Source organism: Coturnix japonica, chromosome 4 (genome assembly GCF_001577835.2).
Source record: "Coturnix japonica isolate 7356 chromosome 4, Coturnix japonica 2.1, whole genome shotgun sequence".
In the NCBI taxonomy this organism is placed as follows: Eukaryota; Metazoa; Chordata; class Aves; order Galliformes; family Phasianidae; genus Coturnix; species Coturnix japonica.
The window spans coordinates 11,397,658-11,418,583 of NC_029519.1; the positions used below are offsets into that span (position 1 = coordinate 11,397,658).

Sequence of the window (20,926 nt, forward strand, 5' to 3'; positions counted from 1 at the left end):
TCTATAATAATTCTATAAGAGAGTCAGCATCCAGAATGATGTTTCCAAAGAAAACATCACAGAGCTCAAGACTGTTATATATGAAGGTATGGATGAACTGGGGTTGCGCTACTTAGAAAAGGCAGCTCTGAGAGAGATGGCTGATGCCCTGGAACATCTGGCTGGCATTCACAGGACAGAATACCCCAGCACTTAGACATGCTGCACCAGGGGCACAGCAGCTGCTAATTCTCTGCATTAAATAAAAGGTCCTTCACATGGAGTTGTAATTCAGTGACTGTGCCAGACCTGTGCAGCCAAATCGCTCTACCAGGCTGTTGTTCATTCAGTTGTTTCCAGCTTCTGCACATCTGCAACTGCAAAAGATCAAGGATAGGCACAGCACTGTGTAAAGATATGAGCACTGCACTATGGCAAATCTGCCATTCCTTGTCTTCCTCTTTGTTTCTCTTTCAAGACAAACCTTTCCTTGAGGTGTCACACAAGAAAGGGCTTTACTATGAGATCACATCAGGACACAAGTCACTGAAACTGTCTGCAAAGGTGGATGCCTTTCCTCGCCCAACTGTTACCTGGTGAGTACCATCACCTGGAGCAAAAGCAGATATGGCCTCGTTAAGGGTCCTGTCTGGAGCAGATTTTCACTGTTGCTTCACTGACAGCAGGTAGAAATTGGGAGCACTTGCAGCTATGGCCCCACAGCTCACCCAAGGAGTTGCTTCTTCTTTCTGTGCTGCTGTGTGCTCTGTAGAGGTGGCAAGCCGTACCTCTTTCCCATGCTATTTTTCCCCTCAAGTCATGCAAACAAAAAGGTACCTACAGGAGAAAATAGGGGTTTTGTTTACACTAGACACAGAACTGTTTGGAGCAGTAGAAATCTGTGGGGAAAGGGCTGCCAGTTTATTAGCTTTAGTGGTGGCTAGTCTGCAGGGATGCAGGGCACAGCAGAAAGCTGTGGGCTCAGCAGCCAGCTGAGTGCTGCTCAGGGTGTCCTGGCAGCCAGCAAAAGGTGTTGCTCAGGGATGTGTTTAATGTATTTTCCTAGCAGAAAACTAACAATAAATTGTCCAGTATCAGTCAAATCACTGAACTCTGCATGCCAAGAGCTACTCTTAATTGCCTCTGTTTTTTAGGAGATGGAAACCTTCAAGGGAGTTAGAGAGGGAGCACCCCCTTTCCCCTGCCAGGCTTTGTTCCCAGGGCTCAGCATGTAGTGGCTCTATGGCAGCTGGGACCACCAGAGCCTCCTTCCCCATATGCAGCAGATGTTGACGTTGGAGGTCTTTCAGCACAGTTTGAATGACTGCAGAGGAGGCTTTCAGCATGCTCAGACAGCAGGACATGTACCCCAGCTTCTCCTTCCACTAAGTCTGAAGCTCTGTGTGTGGCAACGTCTGCCCTATTTCATATTCATAACCCAACTGCGGGTTAGCAGTGAGCAGGAGAAGGTCATGGAGCCTCGCCCAACCCACTGTTAATGATGGTTCAGGGCTGTAAATTCCTCACTGACCTGACTGTTGACTCTAAACTCTCCCTAACACAGACTAGCTTTTTCATAAATAGTCAAGGATCATTCATGCATGCTGAAAAACAATTATGATTAATTAATATCCTGTTTTAAAACTGATGATACAAATTTTGTCTAACCTGTCATTTATTGCACTTAGTATTTCATGTGCAATCTGATGCTTGCAGTCCACAGCAATTTAGGGGCACCACCATTTGCATTTCTGATAATAGTTGAGCATACAAGAAGCACTGGTAACTCAGATTCATTGAAATATCTTTTTCCTATAGCACTGCAGATACTAATGAATCTTAGTGTGAAAGGGCAAGGGAATAGAATCCCAGTTCAAGCAGGGATTCCAGATCTGTCTCCATTGCTGTTTCTGAAGGAAACAGCATTAACAACTCTCATTTGGGTACCTGTCAGGCTTTCTGAGGGCTAACAGCCAAGTGTGCAAATGATGAGCGTTGCTGGGACTTTTGCAACAGGTACAAGGATGGCAAACTGATCAAGGATAACCAAACTTGCTACGAGCCAGACCCAGCAAAGTACAGGCTGGGCATAAGAGATGTGAGACCAAAACATGCTGGGAACTACACCATCGTCTTGAGCAATGCAAAACATGGCCTGTACAAGAACCTCACCATGCAGCTGGTAGTGACAGGTAAGGACCTGATGTTTGTAATGATACTACTGTGTTCTTTCTCTTTTTCTGTGTGAGGCTGTACTTTCAGTCAGTGGGAAGGAGGTCCCACATTTACCCGAAATGAGCTCATAGAGCACTATGCATAGAATACCACCTTATTTAGGAAACACCAATGATCTGTCTCATGTCAACACATGCTGAATAGAAGGAATAGAATGGAGATCTGCAAAGAGGAGTTAGGCTGAAACCAGGTCATCTAAAAGTACTTTTCACCAATCTACAGCACCTCAGAAATAGATCAGAGTATCTTTTTGTTGGGACAGTGTCTGCAGACGGACACGGAAATGGCTTGAAAGTGAACAGCCTTTCAATAGGAGTTTGGGAGGATATCTTGGAGCAAGATCTGGAGCCAGGGGCACAGTTTCCCAAGAGAAGTGGTGGAAGTTTTATCCCTTGAGATTAGAAACTAGCTTGGGCAAAGCACTGGGGAACATCCTGTTGGGATAGGAAGAGTCCCAAATGTGCTGGAGGAAGGAACCAGATGAGCTGTTCTTGTCTTTCATGTCTCTCCATCATCCTGCTAAGAGAAATACGAAGTCTGTATTCTGTATTTTTGTGTTGTCATTTATCTGCTGGGAGCATTTGAGAGATAGGCTCATTTTCAGGAGGATCCAAAGAAAACTGAGTGAAGTGTGGCTGGTTTACTTGTCAGGGAGGGAATATAGATATTGGAATCACATTTATTAGTCTCCCTTGCTGGGATGATGGAAGACAGAGCTCATTGTCTCTTTGCACATCTACTGCCTCTTTTAATGCAGTGAACTCCGGAACAGAGACAGAATCATGAGGCCCAACAGAGTTCAGCATGTTAACTCTGCTTTCTTTTGTATTTCCCAAGGTTTGCTCAGGCAGTGAGATAGGTGAACTGGTTGATGGAGGCTTGTTTTCTTTTCTATGGTGAATTCTTTTCTCTTTCTCCTATTTACACCTAAAAATATTCTCAATTGTCCTGTCTTGAATTACTTACGTGCTGTTGCACTATGTAACTTCCAGCATTTGTTTTTTTCTCATTTCACCTTTCACAAAGGAATAATGTGTAACAAATGAAGAACTTGTTACTTGAGCACACTTTGCCTACTGAAAACGCTAAGTGCTTACACCAACTCAAACAACCCTTAAGCTAATGTGTGATATAGGACTGTAGAGAGCTAGGAACATGCTCATGGTCAGCTGCTGTAGCTCAGCGATGGGCAGGAATGTGTTAAACTGTGGCCATTTATTCCCTTGGGTTTGTTTACCCGTACAATGGTTTTGCTGTCTTGTTAGAGAACAGAAACATTCAAAGGAAGAGAAAATTAAGAATGATAATAAATTATCTTGTCAAGGTAAATATTAGTGTTTGCGTGCGAAAGAGAATGTTTAGTCAAAGAGCAGCCATTCCACAAATAGGCATATCAAAAACAAACAGATCTTGTTTGTAGGAGCAAGATGCTATTTCAGGATTAAACCATCCATGCTAGTAAGTACAGTGCAAGCCTTTCATCTCTCTTGTATGTACAGGCATGTGTTATTCTGGCTCTCACACAGTGCTTGCCTAGCGTGGTGCTCATTGTCAGCCTTTATTTCAGATCAGCCCAACAAAGACTTCAATCAGGAATAATCATTTAATTGCAAAACACCCTTTCTTAAGAGTATGCAAAGGCCGGCAGCTGCAGGACTGTTACTGACCAGCAAAGGTGCTGCTTGCAGGAAAAATGAACAGCAGGTGCTTTTTTCCTGTTAAAAGAAAAAAAGAAAAAAAGAAAAAACAAAACAACCCCATCCCTGAAAAGAGACACGAAATGGAAACTATCTGCCAAAGAAAGCCATTGTTTTTAAGCAAATGACTGCAAACAAGGAGGTATTTGCCCAGACTGTAGATAGGAATGACACAAAACTAGGAAAGCTCTCTTCCTTGCCAGGCTCTTCCCTCTGCAGCACTAACCCAGCACGTTGGATCTCAGGCACACAAACCAAGGATGGGGTCATTTAGCCCAGATGCATATGGGAAGAGATCAAAAAAGAAGAATTTTGTTCTTGAAGCTTATTGGAATGAAGAAAGATGCTTTTTTTTTTTTTTTTCTCATGCTTTCAGCTAGGCAAAATGGATCTCTTCTTTTTCAGATCTGGGCATGATTTACTTTATATTCAAAAAACAACCTGAATACAGGTTTTAATTTTTCTCTCGACTCCTAAAGTAATTACCTGACCCTTAACCTCCAGTCCCTGCGACTGATGTCCTGGTATCACACCTGGACAAATCTGATTGTTTGCAGTTACAGCAGAAGGTGGCCAAAATGCTTTGCAAATATTTTATGTGGGATTACTTTGCCCACCACTGAAAGAGAACCGCCTCTGAGCTGAGAGGAGTGATTAATGCCTCTGCTTAGAACCAGGCAGTCTGCAATTACTGAAGTTAGAATTTGAACAGCGGTATTAACAGACTTCATGGAAAAATCCTCTTGTGTTTTCAGCTCAACACACTTGTAGAAGCATCAGTTTTGCAAGAGGAGGTGCCTGTAGCAGCCCAGCACCTGCCAACCCTCATGTCAACCACATGCACATCAAGCAGCTTCCTATAACTGAGGAGTAACATTTCTTTTTTGAGTAACAGCATTAGTCCCCAAAAGACAGGGCCAGTCTTTCAAGTTTCAGAGCTGCATCTGGAAAAGAAAGTGAATTTTGAACTGTATCATTTAAATAGGCTTTGGAATGTAAAGGTAAATGTCATTTGTCTCTTCCTACAAATAGAAGAAATTATAAGCAAGCATACAGCCCCCTCTCCTGTGAGTCTCTTCAAAATCATACATCATTAATTGTCCTGTGCACCACAGGTAGGGTAATTGGCAGGCAATGTGCTATGACAAACCCATCACTGTCAGTTTGAACTAGGTGTAGAGGAAGTTTAAAGTTAATAGTGTTGTGAAATGTTATCTACAAACAAAGTATAAATAGCACAAGGACTCTTACTCATCAAATTGCATTATATTCATTGTGCTGTGCATTTTATTCTGTAATAACAGCAGCCGAAAAGAACCCCTTAAAAAGTACGAGAAAACAAGTGATATGCCTGAGCCCTACAGGACAGCAGCTTATATGCAGTGTATCTCCTGACCTGCTAGAAGACTTGCACTGCTGCAAGCTCTCTTTGGAATCGTCTTCCATACTCTTAACTGGTAGCCAGAACAGCACTTCTGGCATAAAGCACTGTGCTTGTAAGGTATTTGCTTCATAGAAATGAGTGCAAAAATGTAGGAGCTGTTTCCCCACAAAGGTTGATATGGCCGTAAAACTGATGAGTATCTGCAGGGAGCAGAAGTATTCATCGTCTCAGCTTTAGAGAGACAAGAAGCAACAGGGCAAATAAGGCCCTGAGCTGCTGGCTGGGAGCTGGTAGCAGTGCTGGCCCCAGCAATATGCAGGAAGCAGGCACACCAAGTCGTGCAGTTGCTGTCTGGCCCAGAGGAGAACAGCGTTGCTATGCAAAAAATGTCTCTTTAAGAAGTGGCTTAGCTGTCCCTCTGGTCAGCCATGCTTCTAGTGCAGCTGGAATTTCATCTTGCAGGCGCACATATCTCCCCTGTGGAGTCCTGTTGGCTCATTGTAGGACTTGAGTCCCCGGGAGGCAGCTGACTGCATTTTCAAAACTCTCCTTCTTTACATATTTACACATCAAACAGTGTCCAAGAAGCGGCAGGTTGCTGTGTTTTTGTTTTGTTTGATTAAATTCTTATTGAGAAAAGCTTCAAGAAAATAATGTCTTAAAGAATTTGGAGGAATGGGAGCAAGAAGAAGGAACAATCCCAGCAAACAGCTGGTGGCTGCACATCTGAGCCAGCCAAGGAGGAGAAACGTGGGAGAAAAGAGTTATTGCAGGCTGAAGTACAAAGCCGTTTCAGAACAAAACATAAACAAAAAAATCCCCAAATCTATTTATGGGGAAGCAGGCTGCATTTCATTCTCACCCTTGCTCAAGTCATCTGCATGTATCGGAGTTCTTGCTGAGCCCTTTATGGGGCAGTCAGCATGCTCTGACCGTCATGCTGTGAGTGAAGGTTGTATAGGAGCATAAGTTAATTCGAAAAAAAATGGGATGAATAACCTCCTTCACCACTTTTCCTTTCTCCTTTGTCCCAAAGTTTCTGTTCTGTGCTCTGTCAAGACTCTTCCAGCAAATATTGCTTTGGGGTCCTGCTGCTCTAGTCAATTGAAATTACATTCCCTTGAAGAGTTTTGATCCCCAAAGCTCTTGCATTGTATCTCTAAGAAGTGCAATGCAAAGTGCTGGCCATAGCTCTACCAAAAGCAGTAGTAATTCACAGACTCCTTACAGATTTGCTCTCTCCTGGGCATGGACCAGACCAGGAGACCCCTAGCATGCAGAATTCACGTGTGCGTTGCCATGCACTCCCCATTATGTCATCGAGATGGCTGTACCTCAGTTTTTGTTACTAGGGAGAATTAGCTCCAGAGCACTTAATGATGCATGTGTTGCCCTACTCTGTAGTCACGCCAGCTCTTCATATTTGGTTTAAAATCAAAGGCAAAGGGAGTTCTGTGCTTGACCTACTTTGGCTTGCAAGGGATGAGTTGACTTCAAAGGAGTCCCCAGTGATCTCCGTAGAAGTTAATAAATACATGGTGATCCATGGGAACAATACTTCGTCACCTTAACCAGATCCAGGAATAGTCTGAAGAGGGAGACAGCCCTCAGGATGAGGTTAATTAATACTGCACTGTGCCAGGTTAGAGCAAAGGAGCTCTTGGAGGGATGGAGCTATTCTAAGGGCAGCAGTGGGGAGTCACACATGGTCCTCAGTGCACAGAAGAGCCAGAGAAATCTTTGTGCTGGACATCAGATGTGAGAAATGGGAATTTCTTTGCATTAATACTGCAAACAGGTGAAAGGACTGAGCCAGACAGAGGAAGCAGGGATGCACAGAACCTTCACCTTGCATGCTTCGGTATTCTGCCAGGACTGGCTTTCCATTGCATTTCACATCCAGCTCCAGTGTAGCTCCTTGGAGGATAACCCATTCAGGAAAAGCCAAAATAGAAAATCTGATTTTCCATCTCCTGGGCCAGCCAAGCAAACTTAGAAACCTGCAAATAAAACACAGCCTGTCTCCAACTAGCTGTTATTTCAGTGTGTTCCTCCTCAGGCCCATTCCTTTGCTTTCCTCCTGTTTGCTGCCAGATCTGGCTCCCAGTGCTCTGGGTGAAAGCAAGTATGAAGTGCTGTGCTATCACACGGTGCTCCAGTCCGTCCTTCAGGTCTCATTTATCATCCACAGGCAACAGAGAAACACCTGACTTTTTCTGGGAGATACACGAAAGAAAAGATTGCAGCAGCAATCTCCTTCTGACAGCCCTTGAAGTCCAGAGTTGGGGGAGGCTGGGAAGTGGCAGCACTTGTTTCCATGCTCTCAGCCAAGCCTGCAGGTATATTAAGTGGGGCTTTTCTCCTTTGAAAAGCAGGCAAAGGGGGCACAGAGAAAAATCCTAGAAAGCTGCTTGCTCTGTTAAAAATGAAGCAGCTCACCGCTACGCGTTCGCTTTTGAACTCTGTTTAGTCGATAAGAGTGAGACAGACAAGAAAAAACTTCTATTTTTTCCCACAAATCATTGAAGGAGAAAGGTGAGGGTGATAGATTTGGGAAACGTGATACAGAACTGAAAAAGAAACAGACTTCTTCCTCCAAGGTACAGAGAGACACATCTAAAAGTGATATTAGAAGGATAGAAGAAATACAGACCAAACTGCAATCGTTTTAACCACAACATTCCCAATAGGGTAGCCCAGGAGCCCTGTCATTCTTCTTAAAATGTGCTCATCCAGGATCCAACTGGATGGGTTCTGTGCTGTTTGCTTCCACCCTGCTGGCACTTCCAGCCCACAGCAGTGGAGCAGCACACTGTGCTGTCGGCATTGTGCTGCAGGGCGGGTTGGGGCCCATGACTGCTCAGCCTAAGGCTGTTGCTAGCACTGAGACCCACACAGTGACTTGGGCTGTGCACCTCATCCTGCCACTGGTTGTGTGTAGCGCTGCACAGAGCAAAACAAAACAGCCAATAGAATGAGACAGCCACCCAAAAGGTAACAGCTGGGGTCAAATACAATGTTCTGCTCAGCCTGAAACAAGTCATTTTAACTAATTGAATTCAAATAATTTTTCTTTCTTTCGACCAAAAAGAAAAGGAAACGCAATGATCACTTGTGATCTGAACACAGATGAAGTGTTTTGACTCGGGGGAAATTTCATTCTCTTTTCCCCATATCATTTGACCAGACAAGGCATGTGTTAATGAGCCTTTCTATCTGCATTACAAGTATTCACCTGGCTCAGCTTGCAGGGCTTCTATTTCCATTAAGTACCACAGAAACAAAGATGAAATATTCTGAAGTGCAAATTATATTTTGAAGCAGAAGGGGCAAACTGAAATCAAATGGACACTGTGAATAGTTTTAATGAAGCCCCGTAGTCCAGTAAAGTGCATCAAGTTGAGGCAAAATGCTTCACCGGACCAATTCTGTGGTGTTTTAATGATTGCTCAATATGAAAACATTTTTGAAACTCGGTTTAGATGGTAGTGAGGAAGGTGTGTAAAGAGCATTTCTGTTCAGGTCAATGGAAGTAAAGCAAAATACAGTGAATGTTTCTATGTGCTGGCCTCCAAATTTGGATGCTCCTCTGGGTGACAAGTATGCAACTCCATACTAACATCTGCCATGCATTGAGATATAGAAGAATCTCTTGCCAAAGGAGTAATGCCAGGGGGTCCCAGTCTTCTGCTAATGTTACAGACTAAACATTACACAAGAAACTAAGATGGGATTTGCATAATGCTGATCAATTTGAAATTTACAGTAAACAGAATTGCTTTTTGATGGCATTTCACAGTGCAGTAGCAGCAAAGTCATTAGTTATTCAGGTCAGCTCTCACACCAGCAATTGCACCTCTGCAGAGGGGGCTGGGGATACAGTCACACTTTCAGCCGAGAGACGAAAACCCAGTTATTTTGATACTTTTAAAGCCATCTGAACACTGCACATTGCAAAAGCAGCCAGAGAGGAGAAAGCTTTTAAATCTTGTTTGGCTTCTGCTTGTGAAAACTCAGTCTGGGGAGGGCAGCGATCAAGGGATGAAAAGCAGAGGTTGGAAACAGGCGGTCAGATCTCTCGAGAGGGACTGGAAGCAAGAAGTGTGACAGCAAAGGATGCTTCAGGTCAACAAGAAAGCGTGTAGTGATGTCCTCCTGCACCTCAGCACTGCTGCAGGACTGCTTGAGACAGGAATGCACAGGGAAGCAAATGTGAAAGAGAAAGCAAAGCATGAGCAGAAGAGGGAGAGAGCTGTCTGAGAAATACATCAGAAGGTGTACATTAAGTAATCACTGGCATTAGGTTAAAAATTCCTCAGCTTCCAAGTGCAGAGCCATTCTGCAGGCAAGGTTACTACAGCTGCCCACTGAGTTGACCATCTGGTTACAGTCTGTGTAAATCTAAAAGGCCAACACCTAGCAGAGAAGATAGTGAGCTGAACGGGTCCAAGGCTTTCCATCACTGATAGGGGCACTTTCTACATGTAGGATCTGGTCCAGCAGTGAGCAAAAGGAGCAGAAATGCTGTGGCTGTCCTCAGGGGCACGGTGGTAGGATGGTCAGCACAGTGTGAAGAACTTCACGGAGTTTTCAGCCCAACCAGTGTCCACCAGCCTATTCCACACCACAAACCTGAGGCACATGGGAGCCAATGCCAGCATTCCTAACAGCATAAAGAACTGCTTCCAAAACTGGGGGAGGGCTGTGCTCCCACTGGGGTAACACCACAGCAAGGGTCACTCCAAGGGTGACACCCATCTTCACTGCACCCTGTGCAGGGAGAAATAGAGAGAAACTTACAAAAAAAACCACTTCTGTCTCCGAAAGTCATGCCCAGATTTAGCTACCCCACACTGTGTTGCAATGCACTGTGAGAGAAATGATGGGGAGGCACTTCTAGCCAGCCCCTCAAGATTTAAGAAAATAATTGCTCAGACCTCATAAATACTAATTATTTCAATTGATGATTCATTTTGACTCATTCTAGGTTTCAGGTAATATTTGATAGTGCCATGCAGTGAAGTAATCATGGAATTAGGAATTCATCTGTCACTCACGTATGTTCTTATTTTAATTAGATAAGTTAAAACTATTATTTCTTTTTTAGAAGGATAATTTAGGTGACACTCAACGTATTCATCATTTCACCAAGACAAATCTCCTAATATTCAAAGATTGTTATCAAACTTACTTTGTTCCCCATGCTCTTTCAGACAAAAACAAACACCAGACGTACTGTCCCTCTCCCCAGGTGTGTAAAGCTTTGTTCTTTCAGCACAAAAACACACACTTGAGTAACCTTTCGCACTGAACTTGGGTCTCTGTTTCAGAGTGAAAATTATGCTATTGAGTTCAGTCCAAACATGCAAAACAAAGGATTTGAGACTGAAAAGAAAAATGTATGAGACCATGAAGAATGCGCTTCTGTCTGTGGGGAATTCTGCAAAATTAATTTCATGATCAGAAATAATTTGGTGGTGGGAAATGAGACAGTAGTTACAGGGAAATTCAACTTCAGTGCCAAAAGTCTGCCATGAGTGGCCCATACTCCCACAGATCTCCATGAATTTGGTCTGCGAGACATTGCACAACTCAGAAGCTGCTCCTACTTCCTGATGAGGATGTGCAGGAAAGACCTTGTGCACAGGCAGAAGAGCTGCTTCATCTGCCCCCTGTTTCCCCTTCTCTGTCCCAAGAAGCCAGTGCTGTTCTTGAGAAGAGTGGGTTTCAAAGCCTGGCAGAGGTGTATCTGCTGGCAGACCAAAGGGGAGCAAAAGGCAAAGCAGGATGCAACAGCAAAACCAAACCAAGTCCTGTCCTTTGTGGTTTTCTTTAAGTGAAGTGCTAATCAGGATCTAATGAAGGTTCTTTAAAGCAGCAAAGGTTTTACAATGGAAGGTAGGATGTAGCTGAAACAGCTGAAGTCAGTTCCTTTCATTGGGTGGAGAAGGAAACCTGATGGCAATGCTGAGGTCAGAATACCCTTCTGAATCTGGCCTGGCAGCAAGAATGGAAGATGAGGGTCCTGCTGAGACATGGGGTTGGAGAGGTTGGTCCTTGGGTAAGAGAGGAGGGACTGGGAGGAAAAAAAATGAAGAAAAAAGAAATAAGGGCTCGAGATTGATGAGGTGGGCAGTGGCTCCTGTTTATACATCTGGGGCCTCCTTGACAGCAGAAAAATAAGTTAAACCAAAAAATAGAAATCTAATCTGCATTCACTTCCCAACTTGTCAAAAGCCTTCATGTAAAGCAACTGCACTCGGCTGGACAGAGGGGTTCCACTGCCGGACCCCAACCAATAAATCTGTATGGTTTCCTGTTATGAGAAGCAGACAAAGATAGGACTAGGGATGGGCAGAGCTGTCTGCACCAGGGAAGAGGCTGTGCTTTCACTTCAGTCTCAAACCCACCCTCTCCAAGGTTAGGAAAAGTTCAGTTCACTTTGGAGATTTTGTAACATTATTTCTCATTTTTGCATGTTCCCGTGGGAGCTGGAAATAGACGGGACAATGTGATTTCTTTTTTCCTGCTGGCAACAAGCAGCCCTGAAAGTGTCACACATGCAAGTTTGCTCTGGTGAGATTTCCAGTTCAAGGGTGTGATCTTACAGTCCCTCTAGATGCAAATAATGCAGTGACCTTTTTAATGGTTTTGCTGTTTCCGTGGTAAGGATTTCTTGGTGTAACTCTACAAGTGGTTTCTATCCACCACTTCTTCCTTGCTTTCTTCATTCCTTCATCCACTGCACAGAACACATAAGCAGAAAAGGTAAACAGTGTTTTTGGATCAAAGAGAGTTTTTTTGCAGTGACCCTGGGGAAAACCTTGCACAGTGGTATTGATACTGCAGGGCAGCAGCTGCTTGATAAGGTTCCTCTCAGAAGTCAAGCTCTGTGCTACCACTGGTACCTGCACCAGCAGCCTGATCCTGCAGTACCTGAGTGATAGATATTTGATGGTATAACATTTCCAGAAGCATAGCACAGCCACAACAGCACTTGAAAGCAATTAAGATGAATGTGGTAGGGCTGTGATGTGTCTCTGAAACATCAAAACTAGTTCTTGTGTTCCTCTGTGTATATAATACTTTCAGTATCACTGGTAATTGCCCTACAACTTCAGCAGCATCAATAAACAATCACTGTGAGTGGTGGCAGCAAGGGGCTGCCAAACCTTAGGTGGAAACAAGAGCACTGCTGCAGATGTAAACTTGCCCTTTTGTACTTATTTTGTTGTTGTTGTTGTTTTCTTCAGAGAGACCCAAAATCTATGAAAAGGAAACGGATTTCGATAAAATCGAGCGGGTGGAATTAAGAAGCAAGCACAAAATCCAGTGCACTGTAAGCGGGAATCCTGACCCGAAGGTTGAGTGGAAGTGGCAGCCCTGCAGCCTCACGGATACACTGTAAGTGCACGTAGGCAGCTCTCACCGTGGGGAACGCACTGCTGGGCTGCTGGCTCCACATCACTTCTTCTTCCCAGTACATCTTGTTTATTTTAATTAGCAGTCACAAGCAGTGATTCCCCACAGATTTCCCCAGCAGATACCTGTTGTTTATGATCTTTTTGGAGTCACAAGCACATTCTAGATTATCAGTTGTGTCAAATAAGCTGAAAATGATGACCAGTCAGACTGGAGATTTCTTTATCTCATCTGCCAACTTTCCTCTGACTTACCAGTGTATTTTCTTATCCCTGTTGGATGCAGCCTGTATGGGTAAGACACAAGATTCCTTTTGAGATTTACGTTCTACAAATAGACACTTCCTTTGTCCTTATTGCTGTATAAGCAGAGTGATCTATGGGGCAGGGCCTGGGTTCAGATCTGAATGGCAGCGTTCCCCTGGCAGTTGTGGGGATGTGGAGGAGTCACCTGTAACTACTCTGGCTGCACTTCAGCTTTGCTCTGCGGTGACAAGGATGAAGGCAGCTTTTACATCTATAAAAAGAAGAAAGCAATTCTAGGAAACAAAAGAGAAAACTGCTGGATGACTCCTTTTTTTCTCAATTTCGATGCTTTTCCAAATGCTACAATTGATGGGGAAAAGTGACATCCTGCCACTGCTGTCCCAGGTTTTGTACCACAGCCTGGCAGCAATGCTGGGTGCTCTGCCCCGGGCTGGGGCTGAGAAGTGACCCACTGTCCCTGCACAAGGAAAGCAGCCTCTCACCTTGCTGACACTTGGCCAGGGAGACACAAGGCAGTGACCTATAGGCTTAGGCAGGACTGCTGGCATCTCTGGTAAGCAGAAGGCACACAGACTGCTGCTCTGGGGTTACTCAAGATGGAGCAGGATGGAAATGCCATAAGGAAATACTATGCAGTCATAGGAAAGCCACAGAGATTACATTAAATCTTTTCTAGACCTTTCTGTCAAGGGAGAGAAAATTGGTCTTGAATGCTGAATAAAGCCAGTTCTGAATGAGTGACTCGGTGGCAAAAGACCTCACATAACCCTTGTTCCAACTCCCTGACTCTCTGATCTTATCAATTCAAACACAATTGCAGAGTGGCGTCCACCTCTCCTGGCCTCTGGGGTAGCCTTATCTTTTTCCAGCAGAAGCTGTAGGAGGATTCCTGTGGGAAATGACACAGACCCCACTTCCTTCTGTTGTCTCACTTCCTCTCTCTCCCTCTTTCTCTCCCCCCTCCTCACTGGTGTACTTTGAATCCCTGAACTCTATCATTGTTCCTTATAGTTGTGATGTGATTTGCTTCCTTTGAGTTTTTTCCCTTCATCCTCAAGATAGAATAGTGCCTTGCAGGAAGTCACCCAAGGCAGCTTCTAATGAGGCTGTTTTGAAAGCTATAAACCCTCCCCTGACCCAGGGTGTTAATCATGTGTCTTGCAATGATTTGGCAAAGGCATGGCTGATTCACCTATTAGCTTTCTGCAGTAGTGGCCCTTAGTCATCACCTGTAGAAGTCTGTGTGCTCCTAAGCCTGTGTGCTGCTAAGCACAAAAAGCCCCATGTATCTGCTCATTTATTAGAGGGTTGTAGTTAAAGACACTGGAAAAGCTCATTTCATTGGATAGTGCAGATGTACACCAGCACAACATGTGCTACATAGACCTTCTGAATTTTGAAATGCATTGCAAGTGCTCAAAACAGAACGTAAAGAGCCATGGCTGCATGGAGCTGGACTCTTACTAGCCAAATTAAACTCTCATGATGTAATTAGTTGGCTGGTATTTGCTGGTTTCAGTCTTCAGAAAGTCTGGTGGTTTTCCTGGCTGCTCATGTGCTGATCTTTGTTCATCTTTGTCAAGGTGAGTCCTGAATAATTTTGAAATGCTGTGATGATGGAATGCAGCAGTTTTGGAAAGAGATAATGACGTTTATCAGCAACAGCTTTTAGAAGGTTTTTTTTAAGACCTAACCCTGCTGCTTAAGAATGACATTGTCTCACTTTGATAACACCTCTTTGCATTATCTGCAGTGCCTTAGGTTCCTAAACACCACTTTTGCTTTTCTACTTCCAGATGCAACCCCAGAGGGCAAAAAATTGTGGTTCAGGAGAACATGTTCATAGGCAACAAGATCGTGAGCATTGAAAACATAACCATGAAGCATGGGGACAAAAGAAAGGTATGTGTCTGATGAAATCTGAGTGTGATCTCTTGGAATAGCAGGGAGCTTTATGGAGGGATGCTGCAATCACATGGAGCTTTCTGCCCACGGTTCCCAAGCTGCTGCTGGTTGTTTGCATGCTTAGAATTCCACAGCCCTGGGATCATTTTCAGCTCTCTGCTGTTTATAAATGCTGGGATTCTGGCAATGATGTCACTTACCCCATTTAAAACTCTCCAAAGACTTTTGGGTCAAAAACCTCTGTCTCCCTCAGTCCCGAGGAAGTCTAAGACCAGTTCAGAGCAAGAGGGGTCCTGTGAAGCACACACAGCTGACAGGATGCCAGGTTGATTAGAATTCTTAGCACTTGGAGAGTACTTTGTACTGCTAGCCTTGCCCACTCTTCCAGCAGCAGGAGCTAAGCAGCTGCATGATTCAAGAGGCCAACCATGGCTGGGGTAGCTGCCCTGAAGGTGAGTGCCAGGGATCCTGAAGCACCTTCCTGCCTCAGCTTGAGGCGTGGGCACTGGGGACCTCACCCATTGGGGTCCCCAGCCATGGGGCTGAGCTGAGGAGGGCAGGAACATCTCCTTCCTTCTGCATACCCCTCCCCACTTCCCCTTCAAGCAGCCGGTACTGGGGCACGCTTCTCGCATGAGATGCAAAGATTTCAGCAATGAAATATCTGCTACATGGCTCCCGGGTACCTGTGATGCTACCAAGTGATACCAATTACACATGTCCAAGCTAATCCTTGAGAAACCACCAAAGCTATTCTGCTCTAGACTCACAGACAGTTGGCTACGCTTGGAGAAGATGCTGTGCTCTGGCTCTATTGTTTCACCCTTGTTGCACTTGCACAAGACTGTGGCTGTAAGAGTGGTTTTGCAGCTGCATGTGTTTCAAGGTGGCTGTCTCAGATCAATTTGTGCTCAAGCCGGCAAGGTGATGAGTGCTACAGCTCAGATCCTGGTGTACCTTTAAGCATACAGTAGTTCTTGGGCTTAAAGTTAAGTGCAAAGCTAAAGTGCTTTTCTGGATTGGGTCCAGACTAAATCAGCATCTGGCAGAATCCATGCCTCAGTCATCTGCTCTTTCTCATGGAGACTTTCCAGTTCTAAACCTAATCTGAAGCAGAGCTCTGAAACATAGAAGTTGGGCTGGGGTGGAGAAAATCAGTGTTCACGGTTCGCTCCTGAGTTTTCCTCTTGTTGGAGAATGTTTAGAAATTGGATTTATTTAGATAGCATAGTGTCCCGTATGTCTTCAATGTGTACTCTAAGAATTTTAGATCTTAGGTAAAAGCAACTATCTACAGAGCTCTCATTGCAAAAATGGGAAGTCAGCGACATGTATCTCCAAACTTTCCTCCTTTTCTAGTTCTTCCTATTTGCAGCAAGGCATGATGAGAGTTCTGTGACTACTGTTTCTGTCCATTTGTACAGCCTGTCAAAATAGACGATCTGGTGTGCGAGCACTCACTACTTTACATCAGTCATTATTTATGTTAGTCCCCATATGAAAGTTAAGGTGTTCACCACTACTGTGACTCAAGAACTATCTGCTGGCTGCTGAATTGACCCACGTGCTGGGATAAGTGGGACACCTCAATGACACAAAACGGAATTTTGCTTTGTTTTGCATTTATGCATTTGCACACTCCTCCCACTTCTTCTCTTCATTACTTTGCTGAGACAAACATTTTGTGACATTTTTGTTTGATCACAGACTTAAAGATGAACAAGGTGCTTTAGTAGTACTACAGAGCTCCTGGAACTAGTGGGGCATCCCAAACGCATCCCTGCTCCATGTTGGTGGCTGCTCAGGGATGTCTGAGCTTTCCCCTATCGCCTGAGTGCTGCACACAGCCCAGGCTGCCACTCACAGCACTGCTCAGCCATCCCTGCCCCTTCCTTAGGCTCTGGGCAGACTGAAGTATTCATTTGTTAGACATCTTCAAAAGCTCAGCCCACACTCTTCAACTTAAGCTTTCGCATATTTCATTATTAAAGTTTCCAAAAAATACTTCTTTACGAGTTAGATAATTTTACAGCTCATAATATATTCATTATTTTCATCTCCTGCTGATCCACTGGTTGAAAACACACTCTGAGGCGTTTCCTAATAATTTTTATGTCCTTATTAAGATTTATTCAAAGTAATAAAAGTAGACTTTATGAATCTCAAATTTCAGCACTTTGCCTCCCTGCTTGCATTAGCAGACAATTCCTCTCCTTCCCCCTTACTGGAGTGCAAGGCTATCTGTGTTAGGTGGAGCCTTTAGATAATAGACTGTAATTCAAAAAAAAAAGTGATGAAATCCTATAGCCTTCAGACTTTTCTTTATTTTTTATCAGTCATTATTCCCACCAGAAATGAAATAGACAGGAAACAACCCAATCCATTCCCACCATGTCCTCACAAGTAATTCATCTACGTTGAGTAGCCACATGAAATAATAAAGACATTGCAGTCTGACAGAGCATGGCTTTTATTGACTGTGCTATGAAGCCGGGATTAGCTGAGATTGGTTATTTTTCCTGTGTGATTTGAGGCTGTCCTATGACAGCCCTCAGAGCAGAAGGTGGAATTTACCTAGTCTCTATGATATTATCTGTTGCTCTGTGTCCCACTGTTCTCTCTCAAAGAACTGTAGCATCAGATGCTTGTTTGTTTAGTGACACTTGAAAAAATTCATTAACTTTTGAGAGTTGCCAGGAATATGGGAAGGAACCCCCAGAAATTCCCAGATCCAGAATCTTGCTTAAAAACAAGTTTTCAGTGGCGGTGAGGATTTTTCCAGCAGACCAGCAATTCTGGCTCACATCAAGATCTTCAGGCATCTGTTTTATGCAAGTGGCGTGGAAAATTGAGGTCTCTTGTCGTCTTTGTCATCATGATTATTCCATTATCATTCCAAGATACAGAAGTCATCCTAAGGGCTGAGTTTCATTCCTAAAGTAAAGCCTGTGGTTATCACTACCATTAAGAAGTAGTCTGTAGAAATTTTGGACAAGTATTTGTTGAAGCAATTTCATCACACCAGCTTACTTTTTCTGGTGGTTTTAAGTCAATACTGAAGGATTAATTCTGTGATTTAAAGTGCAATGTAGCTACCTCTAACAACTGTTTTATAATACTAGGTGAAACACTCTTGATCGCATTAATTGCCTGAATTTCCATTTCAAGTTGCAAAGCATTAGCTTGCTATCTTATTTTCTTTCCTGTTAGTAAGCTGAACATACTGGTCTGAGCTTGGGGGAAAAGTAGAAAAGAAGAGCAAGATCTATACATAATTCAGTCCTCCTTGGGGGCTTCTCTCCATTCCTCTCTCTCATGTGTATATATGAGAGAATAGCCTGGCAGTGTGGATGTTTTTGCAATAAAATTCATGAATCAATTTTGCTGCTGAAATTCATAACCACTCAAGAAAGTTGATCCAAAAACACCAGGCTTGAACTTCCTGGAGGATGACATTAAAGTAGTGGAATGGGTTTGTTGAAAAATGTGAACAACGCAGTAGAGCTGCCGAATGCCACCTGGGTATGTGCATGTTCCAGGGGACAGCCGGAAAGTCCTGCCATAATGTCTCTTCCACAATACAAGAGAGCAGTTCAGCAGCAGCATACGAGCTGCTCTATCCTGGGCAAGGCTTCCTTGGAGAGCCTGGGGCCATAAGAAAGAGTCCTCTCGTCCCGCAGGGAGAAAAACTCCCTCTGCCAGAGAGGAGAGTAAACCCTACAAATTCCCAGTCAGCTAGCAGCCTGATCGTCTCACTTGCGCTCAGTCCATCCTTTAGCATGTTTAGAATGGATGAACTAAGAGCATGGCTCAGAATTGTCAGGCAATAAAAATAAGCATTATTCTGTGCCATTCAAGTAGATGGAATGGGAGCTAGCTGAATATTTTCTTTGCAGGATCTCTGGTGAAGTTTCCTATTAATTTCATCTCCCTGCAGCCACCTCCACCCCAGCTCTGCCAGAGTTAGACAGCTGAGAAGTTTTCCACCCGCTTTTTCTGCTCTTCATCCTCGCCCACATACAGCTAACGAAGTGAAAGAGAATTGTTAACTAAAGCCATTGGAGGGGGAGATTAGACAAAGGAAAGAGAAAGCAAGGAATCTCAAGATATATTAATCTGTGCTGACTCCAGCTTAAAAAACAAGGGTCTTGCTGCTCTGTCCTTACTACAAGATGTCTTAAAACACTCACGGTATAGGGCTGTGGAATGTTATTTGGCTGCTCCTAAAATGGCTTGTTTTTACCAGTTTGGGAATATTACAGTGCAAGACATGTGGACTTTATTGAGCTATTCCATTATGGGCTTTCCAAGCAGCAATGTCTATTTACTTGCCATAGCTGTTCATCAGAGATCAGTCATTTCATTTCTTCTCTTACTGAGTTTCAAATTTGGTTTATTCTTTTATAGTAATTATTTATTAGCTAATAAGCCCTTCTGTGGGCTCGCAGTATTGGGTGGCCTTTAGGTTAAGTAATAGGAAATGGAGCCCTTTACATCCAAATTCAACACAGGCAATCAAAACTGGTTAGTGTCTGAGGGACGTTTAGTGTTTGGCATGCAGTGAGTTCACCGGGTCTCAGGTCAGCTCCCACCAGGAAAATGTCTAGACACTACATCCCAATACTTTGCTGTTAATCCCACTGGTTCCAGTGCAGCCTGCACCGAAGTGAATGGCTGAACAATCGCAGTTGGTGTGCCACTCGTGGCAGGGGTACAATGGCAAGAGTTAATGCATTGCTTCTGGTCAGGATATTGTGTGGAAGGTAAACTAAAACATACTGACCTTGAGGCTGTCAAGAGCTCATGTATAGTAATTTCACTGCAGAGATAAAAACGTTTTGATGTAATTGCAGCTTTCTCATCAGTTTCATTGATTCAGATTAGCACAAAGCACTGTGCTATCTGGGAGCCAAGTTTTCTGAGAGGAATGGCTGAAAAAGGTATGAGGTGAGCCCTGCTTTGATTGAGATGGGAGACCACCAGGGGCCCCATCCCACTAAGTTCTTTCTGTGACTGCTGCAGCAAATGCCAGCATTCTTAACTTTTCTATCTTGGCTCTGAATTCAGAATGGAAAATACTTTGCAGGTGCATGGGCTAAGTACATAAAGTAGATTATCCCCTCGGAATTTTTTCCAGTGCATACTGAAGGTCCCCAAATGCTGGGGCTGTGTCACTCCCCTGAGAGAGAAAATTCTGCTGACAGTTTTCCCTGTTAATAATGGGAAACAATTCCTATGCTCAGTTCCTTGAGTTCAAACTGTTTTCTCATTCAACCAGGCTTTGCATACATTTGTTGCAGTGGGTGTATTGAAAGTGTAATGGTGGCATTTGGAAGATCTCTTCTTACTTCTACTTCACACTGTGACCAAGCACGGACAAATGTCATGGAGGTGATGCTGGTTTAACTTGGACTGTTTACAGTGACAGGTGATGAAAAACTGCCAGCACATCTGCCTTGTGAATATTAGTTTGTGAGTGTTGTGGTATTTTTTAACTTTTGGGTTAATAGGGTCTTCTTGCCCATGGGTTGTCCTTTACTGATTTGTCCAGATACTACAAAAAGCAGATATTGCTGCTGGCTTCCTTTCGGGTTCATTTTTGCAGAAGCCAGATGAACCAAAGAAGGATTTGGATGCCCTTTGGTATTACATGTGCATGTTCCAAAGCCTCAGACTGTTGAAGACTAAACCAGGATTGGGGCAGTTTGGCGGTTGAGTACTTAAGTCAAGATGCTGCAAAAATAACTGGACTCCCAGTCCCTGGGATTTACCCAGGAGCACAGAGCTAGAGTGAAAAGCTGATGTGTAATAATTTCAAAGGAGTCATCTTATTACAAGAAAATCACTCCAAATCATTCATTTCCCACTCTGAATCCACACACAGCTCTCTGGTGGATGTTGCCAGTTTGAAAGCCACATTTTGGAAGATTCTGGGAGAGTTCTCATAGAGAAAACTGAGCATTCTTGTGCTGAGGTGTGTGTCAAAGTGGTGTCCAAGTTTGTAATCATGATTTTGAACACACAAACAAGAAAATGGC

The 20,926-nt window shown here is 43.9% G+C and overlaps 1 protein-coding gene and 1 long non-coding RNA gene across 7 annotated transcripts in view; one reads left to right on the forward strand and one right to left on the reverse strand.

Moving 5' to 3' along the window:
- LOC107312793 overlaps nt 1–20,926 on the reverse strand; it is a 220,231-nt gene that overhangs the window by 96,473 nt on the left and 102,832 nt on the right. The window lies entirely within an intron of this gene.
- The window catches only part of LOC107312792 (vascular endothelial growth factor receptor kdr-like), a 114,469-nt gene that overhangs the window by 50,823 nt on the left and 42,720 nt on the right, over nt 1–20,926 (forward strand). For all 3 annotated transcript variants that reach the window (XM_015860500.2, XM_032444344.1, XM_032444343.1), the window contains exons 8-11: nt 458–575; nt 1,996–2,171; nt 12,549–12,699; nt 14,780–14,885. In XM_015860500.2, the coding sequence (XP_015715986.1) occupies nt 458–575; nt 1,996–2,171; nt 12,549–12,699; nt 14,780–14,885 (551 nt within the window). The remainder of the gene's footprint in view (nt 1–457; nt 576–1,995; nt 2,172–12,548; nt 12,700–14,779; nt 14,886–20,926) is intronic.